Genomic DNA, 25406 nt, shown 5'->3' on the forward strand with positions numbered 1-25406 from the left:
TGTCTCAATAACTACTGCCCAGTTGCACTCACATCTACTGCGACAAAGTGCTTTAAGAGGTTGTTTCAATAACTAACAGTTGCCTGGAGATGTTAAATGGATACAGCTGGTAGGGCCACTGCCTCAGTACCAGAGGTCCAGCTCCCATGTTGTCTGTGTGGAGTTACATATGTTCCTTGTGACTGCAAGGGTTGGCTTCAGGTGCTCCGGTTTCTTCCCATATCCCAAAAATTTGCTGAATGGTAAAGTCAACTGGCCGTTGTAAGCTGCCCCGGCGCGTTGCTGAGTAGTGGAATCTGGGGGAAATTGATGGGAATGTGAGTAGAATAAAAGAAAAGTAATCAGTATGAATGAGTTGTTGATGGTTGACAGACCTGCTAGATCAAAGGGCCTATTTCCGTGCGGTATCTCTCTATATCTATAAACCTTTCTATATCTATCGTATATCTAGAATATATAGTAATATGCAAGATGAATATTTTCAAGTACTGTACACTCTTAGATTTAAAAGTTAAGTATGGATGCAACTAAAAACAATTTGTAAGTCTCTTTTTTGATGTTTAATCTGCATGTAATCTTCATGTTATTGCACAAACACAAAATAATTGTAATTTTAACTACATGATATCGTTTTGAAATGAAATTCAAATTATCAACACCAAACTACACTGTAATTGTAGCTGTTGATCCTGACTTTGGTAGTCAAATTGACACCATAAACAATGCTAGCCACTCCAGAGACACCAAATAAAGCACAATATCTTGCCAGGACTTTAACTGCTTTGAAGAATTATTTAACTTGGAAGTCAACTGAAAAACAGGGTATGTAAAAGTGCGTGCTGAGATTTTAAATTGCACTGTGAAGCTTGCATCACTGTCTGCACAAATCTAACACAGATTTGTGTAGGCATATGCCTCTTATTATACGTATACCGGAATAAGTCGAAACACTCATCTCGATTCAATCACTTACCAGAATTTGCAGACAACCTAAACTACTTAGAATAAACTAAGATCTTCCATCAACCTCTCAGTGAAGGCAAACTGTCCTTCACACTTTGTGCTTTGAAATTCATGGTTAATTTTGATTTATTTTATCGTTTTAAACAAAAAGAAAAAAGTCAAGACTTGAAACTTAAACCAGAACCCTTCAATTTTACCAATTTCCACTTTTTAAGAACCAAGCTGTTATTCTTTTAGTTGCATGAAGTTTTGCTTGAAAAGTTGAATCTCTGTATAACTTACCAATATTAGGCAACTTAAGGTTTGATGGGCAAGCATGATTTCCATTTGACATTCTGCCGTATGTTGCTGAATAGATATTAATCAATGCAGAGTTTCTACAGCGAATTTTAAGTTCCTTGCCCTCACAAGCTAATTTGCTTTTGTACTCTTCTGCAAGTAAAAGCAATATGTTAAACATTGTTACACTTCCAGGTGACAACATATGCAAGCTTTGATGATAGCATAAAACTCTATGTTTTACTTACACATCAATTACATCTAAAGTTTGTCACTTCATGTTTCATTTGTGTGTGGAACACTTGTGGAATGATTTTTAAAAACGTTAAAAATTAATGTTAATGAATTTCATAGTCCAATTATGATGTCATAAAATACTACTTTTTAAAAATAATTAAGGAGCTGGGCCAGGAAAAATTAATCTTTCCTGAGTTCTTGCTAGATATTGTTTAGCACAGATATAGCACAGTTAATTCTCATTTTCATCTAACTCTAAATTTTAAATTTAGGGGTCTTTAAATTCAACAGCATGTACAGCTTGCTTCTCATATTGGGAAGTGAACAAGTGTTCCACAGAATTGCATAAATATCTCAAAACTGCATTGGAAGGATGGTTCCATTTACTTCCCACCAAAGTTACAGCAGGAGACCAAAACAAAATTCAAACAACTTCCATTCTATAGTTATCTTTTATCAGGCTACAACAGCAGAGAAAATAATAACTGTATTAAATTATTCATAAATTCCATCATTAGAATCTCAGAGACAACTGGCAACTAAACAGAAAAGTTAACTTTTGTTGACTCTGGGATTACAGGTGAAATAAATGCTTTGCACGTAGCAGGACTACTTACAGAATTCAGATATTTTTTGTCATTTAGGGGTTGCTGCACACAACTGAATGAGTTAGAATTAAGAGTTGTAATGCACATAACATTTATTTGAATGTTAGAATCTTTGACTTTTGTTAAGATCCTTCTCCATCTTATCATGAAAAATGTTCAGTCCATGTAAATGGATTTTCCCAGTCCTAAGCAAACATTCAGGCTTATTTTAATTTTTAACTTACCAGAGAATTGTTCCAATAGATATGTAAAAATGTGCAATGCAGCATAGCCAGAGACCTGTATGGATGTTCTCTTAAAGTCTTAGCATTGCTAATGGTGCAGAAAGAAGACATGCAGCTTATTGCGTTCACCCATCCTAAACAGAACAATTTTGGGAACTCCACTCCCCAGTCTCTTAGGCCTTAGCCTTCTGCTAATAAAAGTTCAGGCAATATCCTCACTAATTAATTTGCATTCTGTTTAGTACTATAACACATTTTCTTTGGTAACCAGAACATGATACAGAGTTCCAGCCATGCACAAGTTAAGTGCAGTTGGCTTCAAAACAGATGCCTATGTGATTGTCTCTTAGCACTGTTCATCAGTGAAAAATGCAATGGATTAGTACACTCCAGACATACCCCTCAGATACAGAAATGGCCACACAGATTGTACATTTAATCTTGCCTTTCTGGGAATTTGGTCAAACCTGCTCAAACAGGCCATGAACCAATAGAAAAATACTGGCACTTAGATATCCCATTCAGAGAAATCATTGGATTACTTGCAACAGCACCAGGAGGGGTGATCTCTGAGACTGTTGTTTTGGGAGACAGAGAGCCTTAATCTGGATTTAATTAAACTATACCCAAATCTGGGATGCATTTAAGCAAGATGAGACCTATGCAAGGACTGAAAGACTATTGTGTAAGAACACTTCAAACTAAGCTCCATTCCCAGCTTTACTGTAAAAAATAAATGAGGACAAGCTTCAGTTCCTAAAGCAAGATCCTACGAGGCATGAGCAGGAACATATGCAATGTGACTATGGTGTCTGAAATCCTGTCTTTGTATTAATTGTGAATGTGCTTCTGTCTGATATTATTTTAATAAAATTGAAAGAAAAGGTATCTGTGCCAACAAAATATGGCCAAAGAATAAACATGTTCCTTGTCAAAGCAGTAACTATTGCCAATTTAAGTCTGTCAGGAAGAAAAAAAAGATTTGTTTCATCATATAGCAGGTAGAAGGCTATACTACATTTGGAACATGATGAAATAAAAAAAAAACTAACATTGACTAACTAAGCTCTGTATTTTTGAACTCCTATCCCTGACAAGCTGATGATTGTTGCCACTAATTTCTGGTGTCAAGAATATCAACACACAAACCATTCACCTTCCCATTTAGAACACATCAGTGGAATACATTTCCAGCTGGACACTGTCACATGTATGGCTATTGAAACGGAGCACCAAATTTCTGAGCTCTGCTTTTTCTTGGCTAGAAATCCCACAAGGGAGATCAATCAAAAAATTAACCCTGTTGCCCTCAATGTGGAGAAAGATATGATGAAATTAAACAAACGAATTAAAATAGAAACAATTGCATTGACTAACAGGCTTTAATAATTTCTAAATCTGAACTATAAAATCGTTCAAAGGAAAGAAAATGAAAATAAACAGGTTACCACGTATAAATAATACAAGCTCTAATTATTAGTATAATCTCTCGCATTGTATAATGAGTACTTTTCATTCTTAAACGTGAACTGAAAGGGTTAATGAGAAAATGTGTGTTCATTAACTGTGAAAGTATTACTTACTGGGCTTGCATTTATAGGAGACAAGGAGGTATTTGCTGGTGCCTGGACATGGGTCAAGTCCAAAAACTTGTCTATTGACTAGAACCTGGCAAGATTGCTGGTCCTGGCATTCGTCCAGTATTTTCTGGCAAAAATGAAAGTAAGGAGACGTGCTTCAGGAATAAAAGATATTATCCACAGGCCCGTGCATTATTTTCAGGTTGAACATGTGATCTAACTAGTTTTTACAATGTGAATGTTAAATATTTTGTTAACATTTATAAATACACAGTCTCAAAATATTAGCATAAACAAGCAAAAATTATGGAATACAGTCATGGTTCTATTTTGAAAATAATAATTAAGATAACTAAACACCACTTTGATTGTGAACAGCCTTTCAATAATTAGATCTAGAATTAGAATGGCTGTGCAGCTGGCAATCCACTTCATTTATCAAGTTCTGATACAAAAAGTTCTGTAATGCCATTAATTGGTTCATGCTAATCTCATGATGCTTCAGGTCATTTAGATCCCCAAACATTTACATATATAATCCATTATTTATTTTTTATTTAACTAATCGTAATTTCATATTTGGTCTCTCTGTTAATGCTATCCCTGCGCATGGCTTGGTCCTGATAAATGAGTCTCTATTTTCTCACCCTAAATCTTCTTTTTCCTTGATCAATATGAGTAGTTTGAACCCAAACAGTTTGACCCACTTATCAGTTGCAAGTAAACCCAATTTACATTTCTGTCTTACTTCTACTGATACTTTAAATTTCTCCCCTTCTGACCATGGATAAAGAATGCTAGATGATATTCTGGGAAAGGTATGCACCATTTTTATTAAGGCAACATAATTTTTAATAAAGGAAATAGAAAAATAGAAAATAGAAAATATAAGTAATATACATCTGGTTGTGATTGGACTGTTTTGTACTCGGTTGTATTTTAAGACCATAAGATCTAGGAGCAGAATTAGGCCATTTGGCCCATCGATCTGCTCCGCCATTTCATTATGGCTGATCCAATTTTCCTCTCAGCCCTAATCTGCTGCCTTCTCCCTGTATCCCCTGACTAATCAAGAGTCTATCAACCTCTTTCTTAAATATACATAAACACTTGGCCTCCACAGCTGCCTGTGGCAACGAGTTCCACAGATTCACCAATCTCTGGTTAAAGAAATTCCTCATCTCCATTCCAAAACAACACCCCTCTTTTCTGAGCCTGTGTCCTCTGATCTTAGACTCTCCCACCATAGGAAACATCTTCTCCACATCAACTCTATCAAGGCCTTTCACCATTCACTAGGTTTCAGTGAAGTCACCCTTCATTCTTCTGAAGTCTTGTGAATACAGGGCCAGAGCCATGAAACGCTCTTCATATGACAAGTCATTCAATCCTGGAATCATTTTTGTGAACCTCCTTTGAATGCTGTCCAGTTTCAGCACACCCTTTATAAAATAAGGGCCTTAAAACTGCTCACAATACTTCAGGTGGGGCCTCACCAGTGATTTATAAAGTCTCAACATTATATCCTTGCTTTTATATCCTAGTCCTCTCGAAATGAATATTAACATCACATTTGTCTTCCTCACCACAGACTCAACCTGCAAATTAACCTTTCGGGAGCCCTGCACAAGGATCCCAAGTCCCTTTGCACCTCACGCTTTTGTATTTCCTCTCCATTTAGAAAATAGTCAACCCTTTAATTTCTTCTACCAAAATGCACTGTATCCCATCTGCCACTTCTTTGCCCATTCTCCTAATCAGTCTAAGTCCTTCTGTAGCCCCTCTACTTCTTCAAAGATACCTGCCCCTCCAACTATCTTCTTATCGCCGCCAAGCTTTGCAGCAAAGCCATCAATTCCATCATCCAAATCATTGACATATAATGTAAAAAGACTTGGTCTCATCACAGACCCCTATGGAACACCACTGGTCACCAGCAGTCAACCAGAAAAGGTTCCGTTTATACCCACTCTTTGCCTCCTGCAAATCAGTAACTGCTTTATCCATGCTAGAATCTTTCCTGTAATACCATGGGCTCTTAACGTTTTAAGCAGTCTCATGTGTGGCACCTTGTCGAAGGCTTTTTGAAAAGTGAAGTAAAGTTCTCCTTTGTCTATCCTGCTTACTATTTCTTCAAAGAATTCCAACAGCTTTGTCTAGGCAAGATTTTCCTTTGAGTAAAACATGCTGACTACGGCCTATTTTATCATGTGCCTTCAAGTACCCTGAAAACACATCCTTATCAATCAACTTCAACATCTACCCAGACACGGGGATCAGATTAACTGGCCTATATTATCCATTCTTGAAGAGTGGGGTGACATTTGTAATTTTCCAGTCTTCCAGAACCATTCCAGATTCTAGTGATTCTTGAAAGATCATCAATAATGCCTCCACAATCTCCTCAGCCACCTCTTTCAGAGCCCAGATGACCTATCTACCTTCAGACCTTTCAGTTTCCCAGGAACCTTCTCATTCATAATGGCTGACTTCACACACTTCATGTCCCCTGACATCTAGAACTTCCACCACATTGCTAGTGTCTTCCAAAGTGAAGAATGATGCCAAATACTTATTCAGTTCATCTGCCATTTCGCTGTCCCCCATTAATTACTACCTCTCCAGCATTGTTTTCCACTGAAGATCATTGTTGGGAGCTTAACATTGAAAGAGCAGGCAGGTAGGTAGGGGGTTTGGGGCAGCTCTGTTGGTAAAAAATGAAATGAAGTCGTTAGAAGGAGGTGACATAGGATCAGAAGATGTAGAACCCTTGTGGGTAGAGTTAAGAAACTGCAAGGGAAAAAAGACCCTAATGGGAGTTATATACACACCTCCAAACAGTAACCAGGATGTGGGCTACAAATTACAATGGGAGGTAGAAAATGCATGTTAAAAGGGCAATATTATGATTGTCATGGGGGATTTCAAAATGCAGATAGATTGGAAAAATCAAGCCGGTGCTGATTTTGGATCACAAGAAAGGGAATCTGTAGAATGCCTACAAGATGGCTATCTATGGCAACTTGTGGTTGAGCCCACTAGGGGAATGGCAATTCTGGATTGGGTGTAAAGCAATGACCCAGATTTGATTTGCGAGCTAAGGTAAAAAAAACCTTAGGAAGCAGTGATCATAATATGATAAAATTCACCCTGCAGTTTCAGTAGGAGAAGCTAAAGTCAGATGTATCAGTATTACAGTAGAGTAAAGGGAATTACAGAGGCATACGAGAGGGGCTGGCTAAAGTTGAATGGAAGGGACTCCAGCAGGGATGATGGCAGAACAGCAATGACTGGTGTTTCTGGGGGAAATTCAGAAGGCGCAGGAAAGATACATCCCAAAGATGAAGAAGTATTTTATGGAGAATGACACAACTATGGCTGATGAGGGAAGTCAAAGACAGAATAGAAACAGAAGAGGGGGCATATAATATTGCAAAAAATTAGTGGGAAGGTGGAGGATTGCGAGCTTTTAAAAACCAACTGAAGGCAATTAAACAGCCATAAAAAGAGAAAAGGAAAGCTAACCAATAATATAAAAAAGTACAAAAGGAATTTTTCAGATATATAAAGTTTAACAGAGAGTCCAGACTGCTGGGAAATGACCCTGGAAAGGAAATAATGGGGGACAAAGAAATAGTGGACAAGCTAAATAAGTATTTCGTATCAGTCTCCACTACAGAAGACACCAGCAGTATATCAGAAATGCAAGAGGTCAGAGGGCAGAAGTGAGTGCAGTTGCTATTACTAAGGAGAAGGTGCTTGCAAAGCTGTAAGGTCTGAAGGTAGAAAAGTCACCTGGACCAGATGGACTACAACCCATGGTTCTAAAAGAGGAAGCAGTAGATTGTGAAGGCATCAGTATTGATCTTTCAGGGATCACTAGATTTTGGAATAGTTCAGGAGGGCTGGAAAATTGCAAATGTCACTCCACTTTTTAAGAAGAGAGGGAAGCAGAAGAAAAGAAACTATTGGCCAGTTAGCCTGACTTCAGTAGTTGGGAAGATGTTGAAGTCCACTATAAAGGATGAGGTTTTGGGGTACTTGGAGGCACATGATAAAGTAGGTCAAAGTCAGCATGGTTTTTTCAAGGGGTAGACTGGCAGGAGGCAGATTGGGAATAAAGGGGACCTATTCTGGTTGCCTGCTAGTCACTTGTGTTGTGCCAAAGGGGTCAGAGTTGGGACCGCTTCTTTTCATGTTATATGTTAATGATTTGGATGAAGGAATTGATAGCTCTGTGTCCAAGTTTGCGGATGATACAAAGATAGGTAGGGGGCAGAGAGTGTTGAGGAAGCAAGAAGTTTGCAAGAGGACTTAGATGGATTGGGGGAATGGGCAAAGAGGTGGCAGATGGAATATACGTAGCATAGGGAAGTGTGTGGTCATGCACTTTGGCAGAAGGAAGAAAAGCATGGACTATTTTCTAAATAGGGAGAAAATTCATTAACCAGAGGTGCAAGGGGACTTGGAAGCCATCGTGCAGAATTCCCTAAAGGTTAACGCAGGTTGAGTCGGTGGTGAGGAAGGCCAATGCAATGTTGGCATTCATTTTGAGGGGTCTAGAATACAAAAGCAAGGATGTAATGCTGAGGCTTTATATGGCATTGGTCAGATCACAATTGGAGTATTGAGCAGTTTTGGACCCCTTATCGAACAAAAGACGTGCTGGCGCTGGAGACGGTCCAGAGGAGGTTCATGAGAATGATCCCAGCAGTGAAAGGGTTAACACATGAGCAGTGTTTAATGGCTCTGGGCCTGTACTCACTGGAGCTTAGAACAATGAGGAGGGAACTCAATGAAACCTGTCAAATATTGAAAGGCCTAGTTAGAGTGGATCTGGAGAGTAGGTTTCCTATAGTGTGTGTCCAGGACTAGAGGGCACAGTCTCAGAATTGAGGGATGTCCATTTAGAACAGAGATGAGGAAAAAATTCTTTGGCCAGAGGGTGGTGAATCTTTGGAATTCATTGTCTCAGATGGGTGTGGAGGTGTCATGGTCCGGTCTGAAGTCCGCATTCCGGTTCATGGTCTGGTCCTTGATTCTTCCGGCTGTCCCTTGATTCCGTTGGACTTAACCATAAGCACCTGATGCTCATCTTGGGGCTGGGAATATGAGTGGCCCCGGGATCGAGTGTGGTTGCTGGGTCGTCTTGTCAGTCTCCCCTTAGAGCAACCCACTGGTGGAAGGCTAGTGCAGTCATTCAGATATGGATTTGGCTGCTCTGTAGCCTACTGAGGTTACCTGCTGCCTTGAGTCTTGGAGCCACCCTGGACCTAGCTCCCTCCCTGTCCCTTACCTCTGTCGGGTAAGCCAGGCGGTTTGCCGTTACCCTGCGGTTGGGTCTGTCCCTTCCTGTCCTTACCTCCGTGGGGTGGAGTCCCGTGTCCTGCCCAGGAGTTGCCTCGAAGTACCCTTGCGCCGTCATGTCCTCATCTAGCCTCCAAGACCCCGAGCCTCCAAGAGCCCAAGCCTCATCATGTCTTCGCCTGGTCTCCAAGAACCCAAGCCTTGTCATGTTTTTGCCTAGTTCCAGGGTCTGAGCCTGAGTCAAGACCCAGGTTCTGGGTCCTTGTCCAGTCTCTGGCTCAGAGACCATGCCCAGGCTCCTTGTTCCCAGTCCCTCATCCTGGTCCTGCTTCCCTAGCCTAGTCTGTGTTCCTGTCCCTACTCCTAGTCTGCATCCTGTCCTGTCATTTAGTTTTGTCTGTTCCTGTTCCTAGTACTTCAGTGTCTGTGTCTTGCATTTGGGTCTGTTCCCAGCACCCCCTGTGACAGGAGGCCAGTTCACCAGGTACGTTTAAGGAAGAGGTTGATAGGTTCTTGATTAGTCAGGGTGTCAAAAGTTATGGAGAAAAGGCAGGAAAATGGAGTTCAGAGGGATTGGATAATTTATATCCTATTTCTGAGTTTCAGATTGGATGTATGTACATTTGGATAAGAATGTTTCACACATAGATATTCTTATCCTGAATCAAAAAGTGCGAATGACCGAGAAATGGGAAACCCCTTTTTGGTTCTGCAGAAAGATCAACACAAAATTTCAATTATGTTCCCTTTTCCATCTTCATAACACTTTCCCGCAGATTTTGTTTGGTTTTCTAAATATGTTATTTAGAGCTATTAGAATAGAGTAATTAATTATTTTAAAGTTATGATATCTGTCAATTATTATGGGCAAAATATGATGACTGCAAAGCAGTATATTTCATGACATACGCCAGTGATATTAAACCTGATTCTGAGGTACTCTTCCCTCTCTCAGTGGCAACATTACACGTGTTGCACAGAGAGTTGCTGTAGTTGAGCATAGCATATACTGTACATCGAGCTCCACACATCTGTTACCTATAACATACACTGAACTGACCTAAGCAACCTGGATCTTCAAATCAGTTGTACATTTCATTAAAAAATGCATGTGGGTCTCTAGACTTTTATCTGCATATAAGGATCTGTTTTAGATTCCTCCATTTGAAATTCAATATACAGTTATTAGAGTCTGAATGTGAAAATAAGCTTATTTGTATCCTTTTCTCAATGTATGTACCCCTGTTTCATGAATAATTTAGAAAGGGTAGTCCATGGCCAGACAGTGCAAATCACAATGAAAACTCACTGATTTTCATCACCAATCCAAAATCTGTAAGTTAAAACTTAATTTTAACATAAAATTGTGCAAATACATTTGCTACTTTCAGGGTAATAGTAAAACTTATTTGATAATTTCTTGTCCTACCTGTAAAGTGGTTGGTGCTGTGCAGTTTAAATTTTCTTCCACAGTGTTTCTGGAATTTAAACTTGGACACAAAAGGGAACTTGGCACCTTGCGTCCATAAAATGCTGACTGTATACTTATTGTTGTATCTCGAGGACAATGCAGCTTTACACGACTGCCATCACAAGCTTGCTCTGTGTGACTACGTAAAACCTTAGATAAGTAATCTATGGGGGGAAAAGAGGACTGTTGAATACTTTTTTAAAAACACTTTAGATCAAGTTTAAAAAGTCTAAACCTCTGTAATGCAACAATTGCAACAACAATTGATGGGCAATATATTTGTAGTGCGATCACTCAGAACAAGTATGATGGGGTTGTCTATTGGTGGATCCTCAGATGGATGTAGAGAACAATCCAGGATACACATACTCTGATACAGTGCGGGTAAGAGTAAGTCATGACAGTGGTTAGTGGTTAGGTCTTTTGGTTGTTCAGTCTCTCCTTTTGCAGCTGCTACTTGCTGTTCTCTGTGGCACAGCGGAAGACGTTCTCATGTGGAACAGCTCCGTCTTGAACAGATTTCCTTCAGGTGTGTCTATTAACTTCAATGTCTTCCCTGTTTTTAGATGTAATGGTGAATTTCTTGAAGATGATTTTGATGTTATTTTTGAAGTGTTTCCTTTGATGTACAATATAATAGGAAGGCAATTAGTTCATTTTTGTGGCATATACTGTAGCGTTATGAAAACTCTGTCAGCAATAATTTGCTTTCCTACCACTTCCTGTTAATCAGTCAGACACTGGGATGCCCATTTACAATTCAATTTTCTTTCATTTCATTGTCATTCAGGGGCTATCTTTATGACCACAAAATCAATCTTAGATTTAACCCAGATAATCTTTGATTACTAGAAATCCTTGCCATCACTAAAAGGTGAACTCAAATGCCTTCAGCTGGTATTCAAGCCTGAAAGTAGACAGCAACTTACCCAACGTCCATCTATCTACAAAACACTTTTACTGCACCATGACAGAAAGCAATATAGTGTGTGTGTTATTTATCTGGTCATGTCATACCAATATTTAATCAATGCTGTCAATAAGTGCAGAAGAAATGGAAACAGCAAGATGCCATTCTGCAGCTCCCAATCTCTTCAGCTTTCAGTAATATTACGGCATCTTAGTGCCACTTTCTTGCACTAAACCCTTGATGTCCTTAGTATTTGAAATGTTGCTAATCTTTGCCTTGAATATCCTCAACAGCTAATCCTCCACAGTCACCTTGGGTAGAGAATTTAGAAAATTCGCCATCATGCTGAGGAGAATTCTCATCTTTGCTCTGAAAGGATGTCTCTTAATTTTGAACTCTATTGCTCTGGTTCCCACCCCGCTGCAACTGTAGTTTAAACCCTTGCCCATGCAGCAATAGCAAACCTTCTCACAAGGATATTAATCCCCTCCAGTTCAGTGCAAACCGCCTCATCTGTACAGGTCTCACCCTCCTGGAAGAGGGCCCAATGATCAAAAAATCTGAAGCTCCCCCTCCTTATCATGTGTTAAACTATATTCCTAGTTCTGGGCTCTCTGGCACATGGCAGGGGTAGCAATCCTGAGATCACAACCCTGGAAGTCCTGTCCTTTAACTTTGCACCTAACTCCCCTAACTCACTTTGCAGGACTTCATCACCCTTCCCTCCCATGTCATTGGTACCGACATGCACCACAACCTCTGGCTGCTCACCCTCCCATTTAAGAGTGCTGTGAACTCAATCTGAAATGTTTCTGATCCTGGCACTTGGGAGACAACATATCATCCGGGAATCTCATTCTTATCCACAGAACCTCCTGTCTGTTCCCCTGCCCATTGAATTCCCTGTCATCCCTACAGTTCTGATCAAAAAATTTTGTACCTCTTTCTGCAACTGAACTGGAAGAACAAAGTCTGCACAGATTGAAAATAACATCGTGCTGATAATCAACACTGGTACAGCACAAGGATGTGTGCTTAACCCACTGCTCTAGTCTCTCTACACCCATGAATTGGCACAGCTCTAGTGCCATCTATAAATTTGCTGATGACACAACTATTGTTGGCAGAATTTCCGATGCTGACGAGAAGGTGTACACGAAGCAGATGGATCAGTTAGTTGAGTGGCATTGCAGCAGCAACCTTGCAGTCAACATCAGAAAGGCCAAAGAATTGATTGTGGACCTCAGGAGGGGTGAGATGATGTAACACACAAGAATCATCATCGAGGGATAAGCAGTGGAAACGTTGAGCAATTTTAAATTCCAGGGTGTCAACATCTCTGCGGATCTAACCTGGACCCAACATATCGATACAGTACTAAGAAGGCACGGCAGCGGCTGTATTTTATTGGGAGTTTGAGGAGACACTCACAAATTTCTACAGATGTTCCATGGACAGAATTCTGACCAGTTGCGTCACCTTCTGGTATGCAGGGTGGCTACTGCACAGGATCGAAAAAAGCTGCAAAAAGTTGTAATCTCAGTCTGCTCTATCATGGGCAGTAGCTTCCCCCAGCATCCAGGATATCTTCAAGGAGGCAATGCCTCAAAAAGGCAGCATCAATCATTAAGCGCCCCAATCCCTAGAACATGCTCTCTTCTCATTGCTACCATTAGAGAGGAGGTACAGGAGCCTGAAGGCATACATTATTCAGGAATAGCTCCTTCACCTCTGACATTTTTTTGAATGAACATTGAACCCATGAATAGGACCTCACTACTTTTTTTCTCTCTTTGCACCATTTATTTAGCTCTATATATATTTATCGTAATTTATAGCGTTTATTATTATGTATTGCAATCTACTGTTGCTGCATAACAACAAATTTTACCACATATGTCAGTGATATTAAACCTGATTATAATTCTGATCACTAAGGCTCATCTCTTCTCCCCCTTTCCTTCTGAACCAGAGAGCCAGGCTCAGTGCCCGAGACCTGGCCACCGTGGTTTTCCTCTGCTAGGTCATTGCCACACACCCCACCCCCAACGGTATCCAAAGTGGTATACCTGTTACTGCGAGGAACAGCACAGCAAAACACTGAACTGAATGCCTATCCTCTCCACTTCCCTGCACGCCCCCCCCCCGCCAACAACCAGTGGTCACCCAATTACCTGTGTCCAGCCCCTAGGCCTGAGTTGACGTAGTAGTAGTGCACCTAAGTGTAACTACCTCCCTGTGTGCACTGTCGATCAACTCCTCAGCCTCCTGAATAACCCTGTGTTCATCTAGCTCCACCTCCAATTTCTTAACTTGGTCTGTGAGAAACTGCAGTCGTTTGCACTTCTTGCAGGAGCAGTCATCCGGGACACTAGAGGTCACCCTGCCTTCTCACATCCCACATGATGAGCACCATTCCACTATGCTGCCTGGCATCCCCTCTGCTCTAATTGTGCAATGAAAAAGAAAGAAAAAATTAAATGAAAAAAAAAACCTACCTACAGCCTTTGCCCCTTCTCGCCGACTGTCAGAAGTTTATTGTCATATGCTCAAGTACATGCATGCACAGGTGCAATGAAAATCTTACTCGCAGCAGCATCACAGGCAAAGAGCATCATATAAGCAGCATTCACAAGAAAAAAATATATACACAGCTTTTAGCAAGAAAGAATACAATCAGAACAAAAAAACACTACAACTAGCATATAATTCCTTCCTCTCACTTTTAAAGATATCCAATAAATAAGATCACCAAGGTTGTAGAGGAATGATATCAATTATCTTTTTTTATTTTATTGCTATCCCTATAACTTTATATTTGAATGATTTCTACACTTTCTCCATTATCTATATGAAATGAATCATTTTACATTGTTGAGGCAGTTTCTGCTGCTATTTTTAAAAATAAGAGTATCATCTGTTTTCCCTCAGCCTCTAGGCTCCTCTCCAACATTCAGTGATTTTTGGAAAATCCATGTTCTGCAACTTCCTCTCTTTGTTCTCCAAGGATTTTCAGATGCATTTTACCTCCTTTTTGAAATGTATCTATCTTGTAGCTGTTTGGCAATCATGCTGGTAGCAACATGAACAGTCTAACAACAAACAAGAGAAAATCTGCGGATGCTGGAAATCCAAGCAACACACACAAAGTGCTGGAGGAACTCAGCAGGCCAGGCAGCATCTGAGGAAAAGAGTACAGACGACGTTTTGGACTGAAACCCTTCATCAGGTCTCAGCCCCAAAACGTCGACTGTACACTTTCCCATAGGTGCTGCCTGGCCTGCTGAGTTCCTTCAGAATCTAGTGTGTGTAATATGAGTAATCTTCCAGTTTCTGTCTGCATCATCTCTGAGGTGTTGTTCCAGTGAAAAGTGATACAATTGTTTTGTAGTTGCGATATGCTCACCTAATCACACTTTTAGTAAGCTTTAACCATCCCTTAGTTTCTCCCCCTTCTTAGTATATCGAAAAATGTTATTCTTCATTTCCCTTGTTAAGTGCAAAATGGCACAATTGACATTCATTTTCCGGAGCTTCGAGGACTTTCTGCTGAAGTTGGTGTGGAATTCCGGAGTAATGCTTATGTGCCAAGTCCAGAAAGGTCACAAGACTTTCATCAAACTTACTGCAGAAAAATTGCAAATTTGGTGGAAAAACTCTACAAATCTCTCATGGGACAATATACATAAGATATTCTCAAACCAGTAATTTTCTCCTGGCAGTCCTTGTTTGAGCAGGTTAAAGATTAGCTATATTTGTCACACGTACATCGAAACAAAGTGAAATGATCGTTGTTTGCATCAAATCAGCAAGAACTGTGCTGGTCAGCCCACAAGTGTCACCATGTTTCCGGCATCTGCATAACATGCCCACAACTCATTAACCCATATTGTACATTTTTGGAGTGTGGGGAAAATTGGAGCACCCAGAGAAAACTCACATGGTCACAAAGAGAACGGACAAACTCAGATTCAGATTTATTTATCAGAAGTATAGTGAAATGTGTCATTTGTGTTAACCAGGCAACACAACCCAAGGATGCACTGGGGGCAGCCTGCAAGTGTTGCCACACATTCAGGTGCTAACATAGCATGTACACAATGCTTGGCAGAACAACACAGGACATAACAAAATGGAGCATACCAAGCAATAAAACAACAGCAATACAAGCCCTGTTCCTCAGTCCCTCTCATCCATGCACATACTCAGTCCTCTAACACAAGACAGGTCATCTTCGGCCTTCAGCAGACCTGTGGATTTGCAGACACTGGGCACTAACTTCCCCAACAGATTCACAAAGATTCACAAACTTGGACTCTGGCCATCAGACCTTGACTTCTGGACTTCCAATCGGTATTTGGGCTTTGATCCTAACCTCCAATCAGTCTTCAGTTTTCAATCTTCGTTATCAGCCTAGGACTCCCAGATAATGACAAGACAAGACCTGGATAAAGGTCCGAATGCCAGGCCTCAAATAGCGAACTTGCCGATGATGGGACCCCAAAAACCAGGCCTTAAGCTCTGGTCTCGCTGATAATGGGTCCCAGAATATCCTTCCCAGTCCACCAGCCCAACATCTAACCAAACCCACGCAACTGGCTCCAAACGCAGAATGGGGCTTATCCTCCAATTTCCCCACATCCCTGTCTATAAACCCTAACCTAACCACTAGCTCCCCTCTATGTCCCCAAAACCATCCAAAGGAACCTAACAAAAAACGAAAGAAACATAACTAATCTGAGCCGCGGCAGGAATTGAACGGCAATCTTATAGCTGATGCTGAAAAGCATTGTGACATCTTACGTTACACTGGGTGCATTTAAGGCAGAGGTTGGTAGGTTATTACCAACTCTTAGTCAGGGCGTGAAAGTTTATGTGAAGAAGGCAGGAGAATGGCATTGAGATAGAAATGGACCAGCCAAATAGCCAAATTCTGCTCCTATATCTTATGGTCTTATTTGAAAGAAGCAAAAGGAAAATGAAAAAATAGTAAATAATAATTCCTCAATTAAGATGGCAATCATTTAAGTTCAAATGAATCCCTTTATGAAGCCCAAAATGCAACTGCTGATAGTTCTCTACAAGATGAAAAGTTTATATGCTGGTTAATAGATGTATTTACTAGCTCAATATAGAATACTCTCATCACGCATTAGGAATCTGTGGTATTTCATTTCAGATAACAGTCTGTTGCTTTTTCCACTACGGTATCCCTTTCAAAAATATGTTCCATTGCTCTACTATGCTGCTCTTTCATGATTATTTATCTCCACACAAAAATAATATACTGATAAAACCAGAACACAATGAAGACCTAACATTTGCAGTTCCACAAAGTTAAGCAATCTATGGTTGATGATAATCATGAGTATTGCACAGGTTCAAACAAACAATTCTGTTCTGTCTGTTCCGACTGGTAGTACATATTTGCTGAAGCATAAATGATATCACAATAGATTATGATCAAAGAAAGTTAATGTCGGAGATATCTGAAGAAGCATCTGTTTGCTGTACTATATGATGTGCATGTAGTGTGGAATAACAAGGCAAATGACAAAATGCATATTGAGTAAAATAAGGGGAACACATCTGAGATGGTTGATAAGGAAAAAGATTGCAATTTCAACATCATCTGTAAGGTAAAATCAGTATCTCAGATGCACTCACCTTAAAAGTACAAACAAATTTTTGCTTCTAAAAGGTGTTCTGCAACTGGTAACAGCAAAAGGGATGAAAAGAATGGAAGGCAATATTTAGTCAATGGTTTTGATATAAACAGAACAGTAAAAGCTCAGGCAACACACATCAAAGTTGCTGGTGAACGCAGCAGGCCAGGCAGCATCTCTAGGAAGAGGTACAGTTGACATTTCAGACCGAGACTCTTTGTCAGGATGAAGGGTCTCGGCCTGAAACGTCGACCGTACCTCTTCCTAGAGATGCTGCCTGGCCTGCTGCGTTCACCAGCAACTTTGATGTGTGTTGCTTGAATTTCCAGCATCTGCAGGATTCCTCGTGTTTGCGAGTAAAACCTCAGCTGTGCTTTCTTTCATTATGTATACCTTTTCAGGTCTGGGGTCCTGGTGTATTGTACTACTCCTATACAAGAAGAAGTCACTTAGCAAACAGCTTGGAAGTGTATAAGAATAAAGAAAAAGAACACAAGCAGAACATTATGGACTAACACTAAGAAGGAAATTTTGCTTAATAACAGTTTTTAAAAAATCTTATTAATTTGTTGGCAAAGCCAGAATTTATTAGCCATCGTAAATACCCTTGGCTTGATTGTCATTCTGGTGGACGCACTCCTTTTAAGCTGCCTAATATTGTTGGATAGGAGAGGTGTATAATTAAAGCTATTGACAATGAAGAATGCTGTTATGTTTCTATGCAGCTTAGAAGAGAAATCATGATTGCTGTGATATCATTCTTGGTGGTAGAGGTCTAGGATATTAGAGATACTATTAGAGTAGCCTAGACAAATTACTAAGACAAAATAACCTGCAGATGCTGGGGTCAAAGCAACACTCACAACACACTGGAGGAACTCAGCAGGTCGGGCAGCATCCGTGGAAATGGTCAGTCAACATTTCGGGCCAGAACCCTTCGTCAGGACTGAAGAGGGAAGGGGCAGAGGCCCTATAAAGAAGGTGGGGGGAGGGTGGGAAGGAGAAGGCTGGAAGGTTCCAGGTGGAAAACCAGTAAGGGGAAGAATAAAGGGGTGGGGGAGGTGATAGGCAGGAAAGGTGAAGGAGGAATAGGGGAAAGCACAATGGGTAGTAGAAACTGGGATGGAGGACGGGAGGGGGAGGGTCTTGAATTCTCCAACTTCCGGTAATTCCCTCCCCCTCCCATCCCCCATCCCAGTTTCACTCCCTCAGCTGCCTATCACCTCCCTCATGGTTCTGCCTCCTTCTACTACCCATTGCGCTTTCCCCTATTCCTTCTTCACCTTTCCTGCCTATCACCTCCCCCATCCCTTTATCTTTCCCCTTACTGGTTTTTCCACCTGGAACCTACCAGCCTTCTCCTTCCCACTCTCCCCCCACCTTCTTTATAGGGCCTCTGCCCCTTCCCTCTACAGTCCTGACAAAGTGTACCGGCCCAAAACGTTGATCATTTCCACGGATGCTGCCCGACCTGCTGAGTTCCTCCAGTGTGTTATGAGTGTTGCTTAGACAAATTACTGCAGTGTATATGTTTTATAGTACAAAATGCACTCATATTGTGCTAATGATGAAGGATTCACATGTTTAGGGTGGTGGATAATGTAGGGATTCCTATCCTGGATAGCACTGAGCTTTTTTAATATTGTTGCTGGAACTATAGTCATGCATGCAAGAGTGGAGTGTTCCACTTCTGATCTGTATCTGTTAGACTGCTGAAAGAATTTACTGCGTTAAGAGGTGAGTTAACTAGTCTACTCTATAGCTCCTATATTTATGTGGCTAGCCCAACTGAGATTTTGATCGACAGTGACTTCAAAATCTCCTTGAATGCCAATGGAAGGCAATGAGAAATGTCCTTGTTGGAAATACTTACATTATTTGATCTGTCCATTTGAAATAACTAATTTGTTTATGGTATGGGTTACGGTTTATCAACAAAATAACAGATCATATTGTGCAACACACATCAAAGTTGCTGGTGAACGCAGCAGGCCAGGCAGCATCTGTAGGAAGAGGTACAGTCGACGTTTCAGGCTGAGACCCTTCGTCAGGACTAACTGAAGGAAGAGTGAGTAAGGGATTTGAAAGTTGGAGGGGGAGGGGGAGATCCAAAATGATAGGAGAAGACAGGAGGGGGAGGGATAGAGCCAAGAGCTGGACAGGTGATAGGCAAAAGGGGATACGAGAGGATCATGGGACAGGAGGTCCGGGAAGAAAGACGGGGCGGGGGGGGGGACCCAGAGGATGGGCACCCAGAGGATGGGCAAGAGGTATATTCAGAGGGACAGAGGGAGAAAAAGGAGAGTGAGAGAAAGAATGTGTGCATAAAAATAAGTAACAGATGGGGTACGAGGGTGAGGTGGGGCATTAGCGGAAGTTAGAGAAGTCGATGTTCATGCCATCAGGTTGGAGGCTACCCAGACAGAATATAAGGTGTTGTTCCTCCAACCTGAGTGTGGCTTCATCTTTACAGTAGAGGAGGCCGTGGATAGACATGTCAGAATGGGAATGGGATGTGGAATTAAAATGTGTGGCCACTGGGAGATCCTGCTTTCTCTGGCGGACAGAGCGTAGATGTTCAGCAAAGCGGTCTCCCAGTCTGTGTCAGGTCTCGCCAATATATAAAAGGCCACATCAGGAGCACCGGACGCAGTATATCACCCCAGTCGACTCACAGGTGAAGTGTTGCCTCACCTGGAAGGACTGTTTGGGGCCCTGAACGGTGGTAAGGTCGGAAGTGTAAGGGCATGTGTAGCACTTGTTCCGCTTACACGGATAAGTGCCAGGAGGGAGATCAGTGGGGAGGGATGGGGGGGACGAATGGACAAGGGAGTTGTGTAGGGAGCGATCCCTGCGGAATGCAGAGAGAGGGGGGGGGGGAGGGAAAGATGTGCTTACTGGTGGGATCCCGTTGGAGGTGGCGGAAGTTACGGAGAATACTATGTTGGACCCGGAGGCTGGTGGGGTGGTAGGTGAGCAATTTGTGTGCAGTTTTGATCACCTACCGACAGGAAAGATGTCAATAACATTGAAAGAGTACAGAGAAAATCTACAAGGATGTTGAAGGGACTGGAGGAGCTGAGTTATATAGAAAGACTGAAAAGGTTAGAACTTTATTCTCTAAATTGAATCAGAATCAGAATCAGGTTTATTATCACCGGCATGTGATGTGAAATTTGTTAACTTAGCAGCAGCAGTTCAATGCAGTACATAATCTAGCAAAAAATAAAATAAAACATAATAATAAATGAACAAGTAAATCAATTACGTATATTGAATAGATTATTTAAAAATTGTGCAAAAACGGAAATACTGTATATTAAAAAATGTGAGGTAGTGTCCAAAGCTGCAAAGTCCATTCAGGAATCGGATGGCAGAGAGGAAGAAGCTGTTCCTGAATCTCTGAGAGTGTGCCTTCAGGCTCCTGTATCTCCTACCTGATGGTAACAGTGAGAAAAGTGCAAGCCTTGGGTGCTGGAGGTCTTTAATGCAGCAGTTTTATAGGAGATTTGATAGAGGTTGGGTGAGACTACAACTAGAGGTCATGGGTTAAGGATGAAAGGTGAAATGCTTAAGGAGAATATGTGGGGAAACTTCTTCATTCAGTGACGGTGTGGAACAAGTTGCTCGTGCAAGTGATGGATGCAATCTCAGTTTCAATGTTTAAGATATGGTATATGGATGGGAGGGAGGTGGTCTGGATGCTGGTCAATGGGTTGAGGCAGATTAAATAGTTCAGCATGGACTAGATGGGCTGAAAGGCCTGTTTCTCTGCTGTAGTTTTCTATGATTCTAATAATTTTTTAGCATATTAATTTTATTAAAAATATTTTGTTAAAAGAGATATCATGAGATTAATTTGAGCTTGCCAGCTGAAAAGTTGGCTATTCCTCTCTCATGAAGCTGTGCTTGCCTCATGGGAAAATGGTTATGATTTATACTGACTGCTCCCACAATGGTAGCAACCGGATTAGTTCTGAGAACACCATTCTTCAACATGGCTTGAGTTACTTGCACAAGACTTACTGAAACATATGGTCAAAAGACTGGAACAATACTGTCATTTACACAAGTTGACACTTCTGTCTCTGAACATATTGCAATAATGAACTTTTATGCACAGCACAGCAAGACATCAAGGCCAGATGACGTGAATTAAGGTCTCAATAACCCATGCTTAATTTTCTCCGTACACAGACATCCCACCTCTCCTGGAAGTTCCGGGAGTTTCCCCACATATTGATAGCAGCTCCCTGATGCCTGCAAATTATATACAATATCCTGGAAATCGATTTTTTTGAGAGTGAGCGGGGGGGGGGGGAGAGATAGAAATAGAGATAGAGAGAATCCTGTTTGGTCTCTCTTTGTGCTAGGTAGACCTATCAGTTTTCTCTGTGGACGGGCTTTATAGTCGACCTCTCCCTCTCTTTCATTGGCCATCAGTTCAGTTTAGTGTCCTGCAGTGCCATGGCAGAGTGTTCCAAAAAAAATATATAAAACATACTTCACCCCAGACTACACTAAACTGTACCCCTACCTAATAGGGGTCAAAAATAGTGACAGTGTTGCTCGCCGCACTGTTTGCAACAGTGACTTTTCTATTGCCCATGGTGGACTGTAAAAGACATGTTGAGGTGAGTTCAACAGGTGTCATTTGTTCATTAGCATAGTTAACGTTATTTAAACTAACTGGCTAGCTGTTAAGGAGCTACTCTATTGATGACCTACATGATGAGGCCAAACTCCCAGCAGACTTACTTAAAGTTGTAATAGAATAAAAAAAAGCGACACCATGATAATATAATACAATTGTGAATCTTGTGAATCTGATGCCTTGCAAAATTAACAAATTCATTGACACAGACTGCTATGAGGTTGAGGCTTCTGGCAAAATGCTCAAATCTGCCAAGCAAGCCACAGCACAGTACAAGGAAAATTTGCAAAAGAAATAGAAAAGCTATTTGCATTAGCATTTAGCTATTAGCATTGAGACTGCCAACAAAATACTCAACAAAGAATATGTGTGTGTGTGTGTGTGTGTGTGTGTGTGTGTGTGTAAATAGCTTCAATATGTGATCAAATAAATTGTTGTGTTCCTTCATAATCAAATGTCCTGTATACATACACCCTTGGAGGTCAACCGGGGTGGCGGGGGGGAATATGTGGTTGTGGGGGGTGGGGGTGGTGGTGCTACCTCCCTGATATGAGTTTTTGCAGGGTGGGATGTCTGCACACATTATCTTCATATGAGACATTATTAATGGCAGTAAATGGTAAATATTTACTTTCAAATCTTTAATATAGAATATTTCATAAATATTTAATCACAGAAAACAATGTAATTTGTTACTTAACATTTTCAGAATGTATGTGCTGTAAAATTGAGCTGAAGAAATTGATAAATCTTGTGACATCAATTTAGGCTTTATTACATTGATGTGATGTCGAATGCTGATTGAACTATGATACAGGTCTTAAGCTAAAAGTCCTGTTCCCTAAATATTAGACATTTCTGGAAGTTCAGCAAGTTAAAATGTCTCTGACTTTGCTGCATCATTTAGAGCAGGGGGTACTCAACCTTTCTTTGCCATGGACCCCTACCACTAATCGAGGGGTCCGAGGACCCCAGCTTGTGAACCTCTGATTTAGAGTGACGTGCCAGTTCAGGTGCAAGTCAACCTGACCTAAAATATCTAACCTACTTTGGAAAACAATAGAAGAATATTTGTTAAGAATTAATTTTATTAAACTTTCTTTTTTTACATGACCAAAATCAGGGAAAATTTGAAATCCAACAAGCCCAAGGATACTTTTGATTTGGATACCGTATCTGTAGAAAACTATTTCTGGTTTGAAATAAAACAAATCAAACAAAACTTGTTGGTTCAAGGGCCCATTTGTCGCAACCAGTTATAAACTTGTTGCTGCACATGTAATCAGAGTGATTTATGAAACTGAAGAAATGTGATTCCATCTGTCAGCATACTCAAGAAGAATGAAGAAAGGACTTGTATTCTGGATAAGTCAACACGCGTTGTTTCAATTGTAATTTAAGAAAATGCAAACATAAAGAGTAGCTTATTTGCTCCACAAGCATATTCAGTCATTCAATGATCACATCTGAATATTTACATCAACTATTTTCTTGTCCTACTTCCATGCCCTTTGATTTCCCAAGTACCCACATATCTTGCAGTCTCAGTCTTGGATATACTGTGGTAGTATTTTTCAAAGGTTCACCAGCCATGAAGTGAAGAGATGGTATTTTGTATTTTCATATTTAAAATATTCATATTCATATTAGGAGTTAGGAAGACAAATGGCATGTAGCCTTTGTTGCAAGTGGTTTTCATGGAGCCAAACCTTAAAGGTCCGTAGTCAGACTCCACCTGGAGTATGTCTGCACACTTGGTCTTCTCCGAGGAAGGATTCTTGCCATGGACAGAGCGCATTGTAGGTTTACTAAACTGATTAAAAGATGGCAGGACTAATATACGCAGAGATGTTGTGCTGTTTAGGTCTATGTTCACAGGACTGGAGAAGATTGAGAAGGTATCTCATAAAAATCTATAAAATTCTAACAGGCCTATATAGACTAGATACAAGGAGGCTGTTTGCCATGGCTTGGGAGGTTGGAATCAGGTATCACAGGATACAAACGTTACCATTTAGAATGGAGATCAGAAGAAATTTTGTCACCAAGTTGGTGAATCGGTGTAACTTTCTACACAGAAGACAGTGGATGCCAAGTCATTGCTCTGAGGCCAATGTGCAAAACACAACACCAAGAGTCACACACAGTGGAAAGCACATATGGCACATATAAAATAGCAAGCTCATAAGATATCAGTAAAATACGGTCACACAAAAATTAATATACTCCAAGGCCCTCAATCCATGAATGTTGTAGCAGTCTGCAGTTGAACACAATACAGTTTGTCTTCTGCCAAGTGAACAACAGGGGGCAGCACCAACTCCAACTTGGATGCCACACCATGCTACCTCCAGTGAAGTGCACCAACTTTGACACCTCTCTCCCGGGCAGCTGTAAACAGGAGCCACCATGGCTTGAGGTCTAGTCGAGGCCACACAACTCCCCCACCGTACACCACTGTCATCCATCAATTAATTAGTGAATCGGACTTGCAGCATTTCGCATTAACAATGTCTAACAGGGTCTTGCAATCGCAGGAAAAGCGACTAAGACGATCACTTACTGTAGATTGCACACCGCCTTTGAGCACTGACTCCTCTGATTGTAGACAGCCGGACGATTCACACCAAGTCCATCTCCTTCAGCTTCTCTGCCAATGAGAAACTCATTGATGGTGTAGACCTGCAGTACCTTAAGTTCCTAATGTCCAGCAGGAGCTTGCGATCATAAAAATATATATTTTCAAGTATTTTTATTAATGATTTCAAGATATCGGATAAAATATTTATATTACATTTGATTGAACATTGAAATTTCCCATCATCTTTACTCAGAGTGGTAGCTGTGTGGAACGAGCTTCCAGCAGAAGTGGTTGAGGCAGGTTCAATGTTGTCATTTAAAGTTAAATTGGGTAGATATATGGACAGGAAAGGAATGGAGGGTTATGGGCTGAGTGCAGATCAGTGGGACTAGGTGAGAGTAAGAGTTCAGCATGGACTAGAAGGGCTGAGATAGCCTGTTTCCGTGCTGTAATTGTTACATGGTTATATGGTTATATCAATAGTGTTAAATTGGTCTGTTGTTTTGAATATGTTAACTGTTATTCTGCTCATAAGATTAACTTTATGTGTTACGTGTACATCGAAACATGCGGTGAAATATATCGATTGTCTGAAATGTTATCAGGCATCCTGCCGGTGTCACCATGTTTCCAGTGCCAATATAGCATGCCCACAACTTACTGACCCTAACAGTGTGCCTTTGGAGTGTGGGAGGAAACTACAGCGACCAGAGGAAGCCCTCACGGTCACTGGAAGAATGTAAAAACTCCCTTCAGGAACTGAAATAGCTGCATAAATGGTCCTACTATCAGAGTCCCTGTACTTAGGACATCACTGCTGTCACATTGACTTTGCTCCACTAAATTTACAAAATCGAAAGCTGGGAGATGAAGAGCAGGAAATGGTAGAACTCCGTCTGGGACCCAAAAAGGACTAGTGAGCAAGA

At 40.9% G+C, this 25406-nt stretch overlaps 1 protein-coding gene across 6 annotated transcripts in view; it reads right to left on the minus strand.

The window, feature by feature from the left end:
• The window catches only part of eva1c (eva-1 homolog C (C. elegans)), a 123607-nt gene that overhangs the window by 33666 nt on the left and 64535 nt on the right, over positions 1 to 25406 (minus strand). For all 6 annotated transcript variants that reach the window (XM_072260092.1, XM_072260087.1, XM_072260090.1 and 3 more), the window contains 3 exons: positions 10628 to 10833; positions 3895 to 4018; positions 1246 to 1395 (listed from right to left, as the gene is read on the minus strand). In XM_072260092.1, the coding sequence (XP_072116193.1) occupies positions 1246 to 1395; positions 3895 to 4018; positions 10628 to 10833 (480 nt within the window). The remainder of the gene's footprint in view (positions 1 to 1245; positions 1396 to 3894; positions 4019 to 10627; positions 10834 to 25406) is intronic.

The sequence above is a fragment of the Mobula birostris genome, chromosome 6 (assembly GCF_030028105.1).
Source record: "Mobula birostris isolate sMobBir1 chromosome 6, sMobBir1.hap1, whole genome shotgun sequence".
NCBI lineage: Eukaryota > Metazoa > Chordata > Chondrichthyes > Myliobatiformes > Myliobatidae > Mobula > Mobula birostris.